The following is a 10,592-nucleotide window of genomic DNA, read 5'->3' as shown; positions in this document are numbered from 1 at the left end:
CTACTACGACGTCGGTTGGTTCGTACGTAGTTCGTTCGTCGTCTCTCCTCCCTCCTCTCTCTCTCTCTCTCTCTCTCTCTCTGTCACGTGTATGTATATCTGTCCTCTGTCCTATCTTGTCTACCAGGAATCAGGTAGGATAACATATCTGGTAAATTTCTCTTTGTGTACTTGGTATTTCTTTTCTGTTATAAATATGCTAAACTCAACCCCATTTGCCCAGCTAACGTGCACCTGATCAATCAATTCTCAATCTCTCTATTATCATTCATGAACAAGCTCGAAGAAAAAGACAGATCTAAGAAACCAATTGTGTACACATTGCATTTGATTTTAGCTACCTATAGAAGCTCTTCCCTTTTTCCTTTCTCTCACACATCTCATCCTTCTCCTCTGTATACTCTTCTCCCCATATCTGCCTGCTCCCCAATCTTTTATTATCCTTTCTTCTCTGCTCCAGAAGAAGGAGAGTTGACAATTGCTGCTACACCTGCTCCAAATCGAGCAGGGGAGCTCATCGTAGCAGGACGACGAAGACGGCAGCTGATTTTGTTGCGCTTGGGAGAGCTGTCGGCAGATGAAGATAGAGCATGTCTGGAAGCGTGAAGACCATTGACGACTGCTTTGACACTGCTGCAGGTCTGAGAAGGAGATACATGCGACGACGAGTCGTGCTGCTGTTTGTGGCGAGTGGACCGCTCACGCTTCTTCATCTCGGCAATGTGGATTTCTGGTGACTCGCCGGCGGGGACGAAGACTTTGGCGGTTTGCTGCGACGATGGTGGAGTACCAGGAACGCTGCCGGTGTTGGGGGAGATGCTTGTACGGGATGTGTTGTTGGACAATGAAGGTTTCGAAGGCATGGTAGAGACTGAGGACGTTGATAACAAGTCGATAAGGTCGCTTGCAGCAGCAGAGGGCTTGCGAATGTCCTTGACTTTGTCCATGGTTGGGCACAAGCGGCCAGTGGAAGGCATGACTGGAGACTTAATCTCCTGCTGGAAAGTCTGCTTGGAGCCATTGCCAGTTTCCTTCTTCACTGGAGAGAGGGATTTCTTTCCAACGACAGGTACCTCATTTTCACTGTCTTCATCAGACGAATCATCTGATGAGCTCTCATCATCAGCCTCCTCATCATTGCCCATACTCAGCATCTCCATGGGCTTCAGAGCCGGTCCGAGCACATTTCTGGCCCCTCCGAGCTTGATAGCTGCATTCTGCTCCTGCCACCATCTAGGTTTGTGTCTGATGCCGAGCTCCTTCAGCTTCGCTTCAGTAGGCATCTCGTGCTTGTAGCGACAGCCCTGCTGAACGAACTTGCAGTCGCCAGTCATGATCCAATGCGTACAAAAGACTTTCTTGTCCTGATCTGGTGTGATGCCAGATGGAGGAGGAGTCAGGTCCCTACTGCGGTAGCCAATGCGCTCTGCAGTCTCAGCGCCAGCCTCAGATCGTAGAATAGCAGCAATGACATTTTGCGTCGCCGCATCGGAGCTATCCACAGGATCACTACGACGCCATGACTTGGCGGTTTCCGAAGCAGAGAGTGGCCGCTTGGAGGCAACGGCCGGGCTGTTCCCGATGACTGGGGAATTGTTGGCAGAGGTTTGACGAGCTAGAGCATCTGGCGGGAGGAATTGTCTCATTCCGGTGCCACCTTGATTGTAAGCTTGAAACGGGTCGTTCGGAGGCTGTTTGTTGCTTCGTTGCAGAGCGGCAGATGGGCTACCAGATTCCAGATGGAACGTCGCACCAGTATAGGGAGAAGTGCCGATGTACTGCAGGCCATAGGTGTCTTGAGGGTTGAGCACGCGGGAAACACCCTGCAGCTTCACCGCGAACGGCAGTTCATCAGCTGGAATGAGTGGAACTGGTAGGCCATTGTTGCGCGTGATGAAGTAGGCGAGGCGAGGACTGGCTTGCTCTGCTGTAGGATCGCTTCGTGGCTGGTAGCCAGCGCCAGGGAGGACACCTGGCACCCGAGTGAAGGCGTGTGTGGTCATATTCTCGTTCGTCCTGGCAAACACGTCTCTTGATTGATACGCAGTAGTTAACAGTTGAAGTACAAAGTTAGTCGGTGACGTTGTGATATACGAAAGGATTGCTCAGCGAAGTGTTGAGTGGAGAAGTGACCATGAGCACCTGGCAAGGTTGATATCTGATCTTCTCACCTTCAAATGAGACACCGCCGTTTGCTGCTTTGCTTTGCCTTTCTTTCACACGCAGTTTGACTAGACACACTAGCTCAATTGTGTAATTAGCAAAGCGCTAGGGCGTAGGGAAACGTCTAGTTCTCTATCCGGGAGAACAGCCTTGGACAACAAGGTCTCGAACGGACCCGCGCATCAAAGGTGCAAATAGCGGCCGTTCTTTGAAGCTGCTGTAGAGTGACTGAGACATAATGCTCACCTTGCAGCTTTCCGTCGGGAGTGAGCGTAAATGCGGCTTCCTACATGGAAAAGGGCGCAACGAGCCGTTCGTGAGCGATCTGCTTTGACAGATTTCGTATGGCCCACCCCGGTCTGTGTACTCGCCGTCGTTAAGTCCAGTCCGCCGCATGGTCTGACTTGCTGCCGCTGATCCTGCGTGAGACCCGCAGTTGTCAATGTTCCTCACTGTCACGCATGGTCTGCTTTTAACGTCGTGCACCGACACGTGGCGGCCACCTTTTGTAGATGCAATTTACAACTTGGATTTGAGCCAGTCAAGCAGGCTAGATGGTGTGTCACAATTGACTACATCCCATGCTTTGATGCCCTCCTCCCATCTGTTGTCGTCCCAGACATCGGTTACACCATCACCGCGCAACCTTAGCATCTCCGTGATCTTGCTGGTATCCCAGGTCACGGCGTCACCTCTCACGAATGCCGCGAATGCCGCGTTCCAAGGTCGGAGTACCTTCTTCTCATCATCTGTGAGTCCGTCGCCATAGTCAAGCCCCCAGAACCAGATAGCCATGTCCGTGGCATGGCTTACCCCCCAAGCGAGCGGGAAAGCGCCATCCATGCACTTTGCTCTCCATTCGATCCTGTATCTCAATATATCCTGGCCAGGAACAAGGCCTGACTTCTCGAGTGCACAGTGAAATCCGCGTTCTAGGCCATGCACTTGCATATTGGCATACAGCTTGCCAAAGGCCTCATTCCAGTCTTTGCAACCTTCTGGCACGACCTTCTGCTCACCACAAGCAAAGTGCATCAAGCTCTTCACAGCCCGCTCGGGATAGTCAGCACAAAGGCGTTCGTATACGGCTTTGAAAGAAGAAGGAGGGGTCCTCCAGGCGCCATAGAGGTGGTGTTCATCACGACATTCGCCATTCATTAGTTTGATTCCTCTAGCTTTCATGCGTCTGCCAAAGTCGCCCTGGTTGATGCTCGCAATCAGCTTCGTTGACACAAAGTCGTCGTCTGAGGTAGCTCTGAATTCGGAGAGCTTCATCCTGCCGTTTGCTTGAACGAGCTCTAATGGCGTCTTCATCCTCAGTTGACGAAGCTTCGCTTTAGCAGACAAAGATGCGGATACGCCGAGTTCTGCGAGTAGCTCGTCAAACTGGGCTTGCTGCTCGCTTACACTCTTGGGTTGTACACCTGGGCTGTTTGACCACATAATGGCACGTTTGATAATCGCTTCATTCTCTGGGACATAGTAGAGCTCATGTGCCAATTGATGGAACACGCTGTACGACCCTGCGCTATACCCACCGATGGTGATGTTGTCTCTATCACCATGGAATCTTCCAATGTGCTGTGCAGTCCACTCTAGGGCTAGGCGCTGGTCCCAGAAGCCCTGATTGCCGCTGCTTTCGCCAAGTTCTTGTGCTTCGGCTCGGAGCTCGGAGCTGGCAATGAAGCCAAACACGTTGGTGCGATATGCGGGGGCAACGATGATGGCCTTGAAAGCGCTCTCGCTGAGCAGTGGAGCCAGATACTCTGGTCCGAAATTCGGGTTCCCGAACTGGAGGAAGCCGCCGTGGATGTAGAAGAAGACGGGCCAGCCCGCATCTGGTGGCTGCCCGGCAGGAATGTAGATGTTCAACTGGAGACAGTTCTCGTCCCACAGGGCGGGATCGGATGCGCGAAGCCAACCGGGTTGTGGACACACGGCAGCGTGGCCAGTGAAGCGTCCGGGACTGGCTTGCGTGCCGTATCGGTAATGCTCAGGCAGTTTCCGTGCCTGTCGGAACCGGTATTCCTCGACGGGAGGGAGTGCGTAGGGGAGTCCGCCGAAGTAGTGAAGGGCAGGTGCGGCCTCGGCTCCAGTAGTAGTAGTAGTGATGGTCGTGCCTTCCAGCCAGCCGAGTGGCCCCGCGTCCAGTATATAGGGCTGCCTTGCCCGGCTTGCCGCTGTGGTGGATAGCCGGCGAGGCATATTGGGTCAATATTGCTTCTTTCCGTTCCCGGTATGATGTACTGAGTATGAGGGTGTTGTGGTGTTTTGGGAATTGGTAAGAGCTGCCCGGCAGGAGGGTAATTCGAGGGTCCCCTAGTTCGTACCTGGTGGTAGTGGGTCTTGTGGGGATCCACGTTAATGGAGTCGAACCAATAATTTATTCCATTAAGACTTAAGTACCTGTAAGCCACCTATACCTACCTGATTTCGCTGAATGATATTTGCTCACATCATACTGACTAAGGACTTGCTCATCTCATGCCAAATACATACGGGTCTGTTCCTAGAGGCATGCATCTGCTTTGCCGGGGCCCGGTTTATCACAGGCAAGGTAGGCGCCGTCCGGTTATTGGCGCGTCGCCCGACATATCGCAATAAGCCGGGGCCCGGAGAAGAAAGACGTCCATGTTGATGGGATTATTACACCTTGATCGGATTACACAACTATATACAATGATCTGGCCGTGCCTGTGTCGCAACGCGCTCGTTCTCCTATCTGCAGACATATAAAAATTAGATGGTATCATTGTTGGTTCTGGTGCCCGGTATTCATTCATAGACAGGTATCCTCCTCCTCCCCCCCCAAGCGCCTTTGCGTTTGATGCTTCGCGCATGCTCATCCGGGACTGGAACGCCAAAGCCGTACATTTGTCCCTTCGCGTCGTATATTCAATATTTCAATGTGATGCCTCACGCGTCAATCATGGCTTTTCGGCTTCCATTTCTTCCAAATATGCTGCTCATGCCGCCACCGAGAAAGCTCAATTTACTCCTCTTCAACGAGCTCGTCATGCTTGCTTTGCTCGTGGCCATTGACGACGTTTTGCTGCCTCGTCTCTGTACATGCCGAGGGTCGGACTCAGTAGATCCCGGAGCCGGTCCAGGACCTCGGAAGAAGTCAGCGAGGTCTCTCGTGCCACCCGGCCCGGTATAATTAGCGTCGCGATCTCGGGCTGAGAAGTTGGAGGGAGGTTTCGAGATCGGGCCAGAAGCAGTGGTGGTAATGCCGATAGGGCGAGTGCTTCGGGCAAACCCAGCCGACTGTGGACCATTTCCGCTTTGCATCGGGCCTGTCCGCCCAAGGCTGCCTCCGTTGGGACCAAACGTCTTGAGCCCAGAGGATCCCGGTCCGTTGCCTTGTCGCAGAGAATCGGGAGACATGGGAGAGGAGGTATTTGCACTCTTGGGGGGCTCGCTGTTACGCAGAAAGTCCATCAAACTCTCCTGCTCACGTTGCCTACTTCTGGGCAAGGCCGTCAGTAGATCATCGTCGTCGTCGTCGTCATCAAAGTCGATGGCATACGGATCTTTGTTTCGTACGCGGGTCTTTTTCATCGAATCACTCGGGGATGAATAGCCTTGCGGTACTGATCTCGGCATCACCGAAGTCAGTCGTACTGGGTGCTCCGTGTATACAGGCTGTGCATTTTCTTGGCCTCCACTGGCACTGTGGTTCAGTAGCGCAGAACGGGAGTTCGCAGAAGTCCGGTATGAATTATGGGAAGACTGAGCACTGCGCACGCTCGGCTCCTGGTTGATGTCTGCGACGTTGGTGTTGATCCTGAGGTCTGGTTGCGTTGTGTATCTCTCGCCCCAATCCATCATATGCTCCGAGTCCATAGTAGTCCTGAAGGGTGCTACAGATCGAGAGATGCGGTGCTGTCTGTCGTCACCAGCAGCGTCTGAGTAAGTTGGCCCAGTTCTGATGAAGTCGATGAGCTCAGAAGTCCCATCCTCTCTAGTCTGGACGGGGACTCGGGGCTGCATGTTGCTTCTGATTCGATTGTATCCGGGCACTGGAGGCACCGCCGGCACAGGGGGAAGGTCTTCAGCTTCGATATGTGATCTGCTCATGCTTCTCGCACGCGACGGACCAGGAGCTTGCGCACGTGAGCCGCCGCCACTACTGTGTGCGTCTCGAAGAGCCTTTAGCGATGTGGTCGAGCGATGGCTAAGCAGTGGTCGGATCTCTGGTTCCTTGTCTGGGCCAGTCGACCGGATGAAGTCTGCAAAGTCTCTGATAGATTCTGTCTGAACTTGTGGCTCACGGGCCATCAAACCACTCTTCCTATGCGTACTGGTATTCCTTATTGGAGGTCGGCTGACCGACCTCCTTTTGTCTTTGCTGCTGGTCGATGAACGAGCAGCACCTGCCTCTGCATCCGCTGCAGTGACCTGTTTCGCAGTTTGGGTTCTTCCTGGTCGAGTGTCCTCAGTTGAGGGCTGTTTGGTGGAAGACGGAGCGACCCTTTCGGCGCTACGAGTAGTCTTCAGGTAAGGTACGGCCTCGGTGGGTGACTGTGAAAAATTAGCCCTAGTCGCGATTTAGTACAATGTAGACTTACCGGATCACCCCTCACGCTCTCAGGTGTGAGTGTGTACTTGACTGTGTCGCCGCCTTGCACAAACATCTCGAAGTCCTCAGGCCCTCGAATGCTTGCACTGGTTAGTGGTTGTGAGCTTTCTGGCTCCTTGAGTGAAGCCTGGCTCCTCGTGGCCATCTTCTGCAGAGCGGGATGTTCTTGCACTGGTCCCATCGACTCCGACGACGACGATGGCTTCTTCAACACCGGAGCCAATTGCATGGGATCTTTGATGGCTGCTGTGGACAATTGTCGCCATGGTGAAGGTGTCCTGTCCGAGACTGGACTGACTGGTGTTTGCACAGTCGCAAGACTGTCAGCCGCGCTGGCGCGGATGGGCGACATTGGTGCGGGAGATCGTGCTTGATTATGAGCAGAGTGTGAGACGTCGAGGCCGAGCTTCTGAACCCGGCTCATGTTCTTCGCAGAAAGCGATCGGCCTTGCAAGAATGACTCCGGACTAAGTGTTGGTGTAGCATCGTCGTCCTCTTGCTGCATTGGCGGACTGGATTTGTTCGAAGACGTCGACGACACAGGTGAATCGCTGAGCAAGACGCGAGAATGCCGACGAGGCGTGAAGCCATCCCTTGCATGATATAATCCCTCCGCAGGCTCTCCTTCCGTAGGCGTTGACACGACCGTGCCTGATGCCCGCGCAACACCGATTCTCGCAATCCGCTCCTCTGTGCTCCCTTGTGATTGATATGGTTCTGAGAAACTGCCTTGCGGTGCGTCGACTGCCGGCATGTCGCCTCTGCCAGTGTTGTCTCCGGCCCAAGGCCTCGTCGTGAGGTCCTTCGACGACGCTCGACGAACCAGAACGGCCTGTGTTAACGACATTCGCTTCGCCATTCGAGGGACATCCTCGCTCCCCAGCTGCAGCTGCAGCGTCCCCATTGACCTGCGCTTGAGCATCTGCCCAGTGGGGACGCTCCCACACATCAGATCCTTCAGGGCTTTCTGGCTCTCCCTCCCATCGCCTAGCGGCGTGTTGGGCTGCTCCACCGTTGCTTCGGACTCGCTGCTCTTCACTATCCCCTCGCTATTCTCAATATGCTGCTCTTTGCCCTCGGTACGCTCCCCACTCGGCATCCTGTGTGCTAAACCAGTAGCGGCGGACGCGACACCGGCTGCATAAGGAGCCACTGACCCGGACTCAGCTTTGGATACGCTGTTCTGTAGCGTCTTCTCGGCGCTGTCGGCACTATGATGGGCATCGGCCACCACATCGTCGTTCTTTGGTACAGCCGCACGATTCGGTGCGCCTCCAGCTCCTTCCGTAGCATTGACTTTCCGCTCAGGCTGGACCTGCCGAGTTGCAGCTCCCGTCACCTCTTGCGGTTCGTCGCGGGTATGTGCATTCGTCGCACACAGCAGCATGGGCAAAGAAGACGAGCGAGCTCTTCGCAATGACATTCGTCTAGGCTCTGGGACCTGCTCGGGAATAGGCGTGTGGGCAGATGCCATGCCAGCCTCTCTGGACGTCGGTACGGTCTTACCGTTGCTGGTGTTAGTTGTGAGGGGCACCAAGCCTGCCCAGCTACTTCTTCTTCGATGTAGTGGCACTTCTGGAAGCTGGAGCTTGTCAGCTGCCTCGGGGTCCCCAGCCAAACCAGGTACCTCGATCTCGTCAATATCCTGCTTTTCGGATTTCATCGGCAGTGCAATGGTGGCTGCAAGAATATCTTCCGGGTACTGGATTTCCTCGATATCTCGTCTTCCGGCTTCCATTGGAAGTGGAATGTTGGCCGCCAGAACATCTTCAGCGTACTGAATCTCGTCAATGTCTCGCTGCTCGTCCTCCATCGGCAAAGGAATATTCGCTGCCAGAATATACTCCGGATAACGAATTTCGTCTTCGTCAGTCCCTTCAGAGACGTCCCGATCGTCTTCCGGGAGTCTGAAAGCAGGTTGCGACCCATCCACTGACTCGGGAGGGCTCATCGCAGTACCATTGATGTGATATTTGCTCGCACCGCGAGAGGCGAAGCCGTTCGTGTGGTCTGGAGACAAGGGGGATACGACGGCAGTGCTGCGTAGAGTCTTTTTCCACGTGCGCCACAATCGGCCGGCGGATTTATGCAGTGCTAGACGGTCCATGTCATGCTCCTCCACTATCAGATAATCGCCGTCCTCGGGTGTCACCAAGTCGGAAGCTGATCTCGTCAGATGCGGATGACGACCGAGACGTCGTGCGCGGGTGTCAGCAGCCTGTGCAGCGACCTGAAGCAGCTGTTCGGCCACATACTCTAGTACGGAGGTCAGGAATATGGCAGCAGCCCAGGGCACCAGACCTGCAGAGGATGAAAAACGATGATCGCCAGTCTGAAAGAGCTCGTCTTCGCGTACATAGCGCTCTTCGTTATCGTCCTCCATTTCTCCCAGACGAGTGTACACCATGACTCTCAGACGCGTACGCTTCCACACAAGCTCAGTGTCCCAGTTCCGCGTACGCTCCGAGGAGCTCTGCCTTTGATTCATTTCCTCCTCCTCTTCTGCGCCACCAGCTAGCAGTTCGGAAAGCTCCTCCTCGGCACTTTCAATGGCCTCGCTGGCTAGCCGAGATCTGAGCACTTCAGTCACGGCCGGTCGTAGCGCTGTGAGAGTCGTGGAACGCGCGTGGAGCAAGATGCTGTACAGCAATTGATCCAGAAACCCATTCAGGAGCGCAAGCGAAGCCACGGAAAAGTGCACATCTTCGCGCGCTGGCTTTGCGGCGGTACTATCGTAATCATCCTCGTCATCGCTGAAGCGGCGCTTTCTCTCGCTGACCGCCTGCGTTGCGCCAAAGGAGGCGACATACGCGGGCGGAGGGTAGACATTCGTAGGTGTCGCGGGTTGGTGCACTGCCGAAGAGGTGGAGAAGCTGGAGATGGAGATGCTACTAGGGCTGGGAGACATCGCTTGACGCCGCGAGCTCTGCGAAGTCATGGTTGTCATGGCGAGTCCATCGCTGCGATTCGATAGTCGTTGTGTTTGAAGACTGGACACTCGCGAAGCTGGAAGAGGGAAGGCTGAGTACAATGGGCTCACTGGAGTCTCCGCACGAGGCGGAAAGTCGTCTGCCATTATCCCGTCCCCGGGACTCCAGAGCCAAAGATTTAGAACTACCTAGTAGTCGTGGCTTTTGCAGGCCGCTTCCTAGCCTGGGACCATGGAGCGCGAGCGGGAGGAGGGTATGGGTCGATCCAGCACAGCCAGAACCAGTAAGGTACTACTGCAATGTTCAAATGAGGTCGGTATGTCGCATTGCTTCACATCAGCAGCCAAGTGTCTCACACATGAGTACATAAGGCAGACGAGGGGAGACGCAGGTACATTTTGCTAAAAGTACGGCGAGAACGAAAGGACACTCGACATGATTCAGGTGCTTGCGCGCGTCTGTAGATCACTTCTGTACTAGCTCACAGGGGACTGCACTATCTGGGAGGTGGCTTCGAGACTGCCGAGAAGCAGCTAGTAGAGTGCAAGCAAGCAAGCCATTGTCAATTTGTTTTGTTGGTGGTAGTCTTCTTTAAAATGATTCTTAAAGTTTCCGACTCAGGAGTGCGATTGTGACCGAGTCGTTCTCGAAGCTTTGAGAAGTTGATGAAGAACAGCCGGGGACAGCGACCTGGGATTGTGGGAATGCATAATGATTCGGCCACAGCAATCGATGCATCGACCAGTGTCGACGACAATGTACTTATACCTGAGGTACCATACCTTACCTACCAGGTACCTTAGATATCCAGTACTGTATCAGGCAGGTCCTGCCCGCCGGTATGGATGTCGCTCAAGCAAGTAGTGAGACCACGTATTCCATGCATGTGATGGTGATGTACATACTGACCGAGAACG

The 10,592-nt window shown here is 54.2% G+C and overlaps 2 protein-coding genes across 2 annotated transcripts; both read right to left on the bottom strand.

Moving 5' to 3' along the window:
- Window positions 1–323: 323 nt before the first annotated feature.
- SEPMUDRAFT_124501 (uncharacterized protein) lies at window positions 324–4,386 on the bottom strand. Its single transcript, XM_016901919.1, has 2 exons — window positions 2,410–4,386; window positions 324–2,240 (listed from the first exon to the last, which is right to left on the bottom strand). The coding sequence occupies exon 2, from the start codon at window positions 2,001–2,003 to the stop codon at window positions 438–440; it is 1,566 nt and encodes a 521-aa protein (XP_016762403.1). The 5' UTR covers window positions 2,004–2,240; window positions 2,410–4,386; the 3' UTR covers window positions 324–437.
- Window positions 4,387–4,802: 416 nt separating this feature from the next.
- SEPMUDRAFT_131977 (uncharacterized protein) lies at window positions 4,803–9,924 on the bottom strand. The gene is made up of 2 exons (XM_016902460.1): window positions 6,735–9,924; window positions 4,803–6,687 (listed from the first exon to the last, which is right to left on the bottom strand). Exons 1-2 carry the CDS (start codon window positions 9,819–9,821, stop codon window positions 5,080–5,082), a joined length of 4,695 nt encoding a protein of 1,564 aa, XP_016762402.1. The 5' UTR covers window positions 9,822–9,924; the 3' UTR covers window positions 4,803–5,079.
- Between the last annotated feature and the right edge of the window lie 668 nt (window positions 9,925–10,592).

The sequence above is a fragment of the Sphaerulina musiva genome (genome assembly GCF_000320565.1).
Source record: "Sphaerulina musiva SO2202 unplaced genomic scaffold SEPMUscaffold_3, whole genome shotgun sequence".
Lineage (NCBI taxonomy): Eukaryota > Fungi > Ascomycota > Dothideomycetes > Mycosphaerellales > Mycosphaerellaceae > Sphaerulina > Sphaerulina musiva.
Note: the sequence above shows the minus strand (reverse complement) of the source record. Positions and strands in the feature narration are given on the sequence as shown.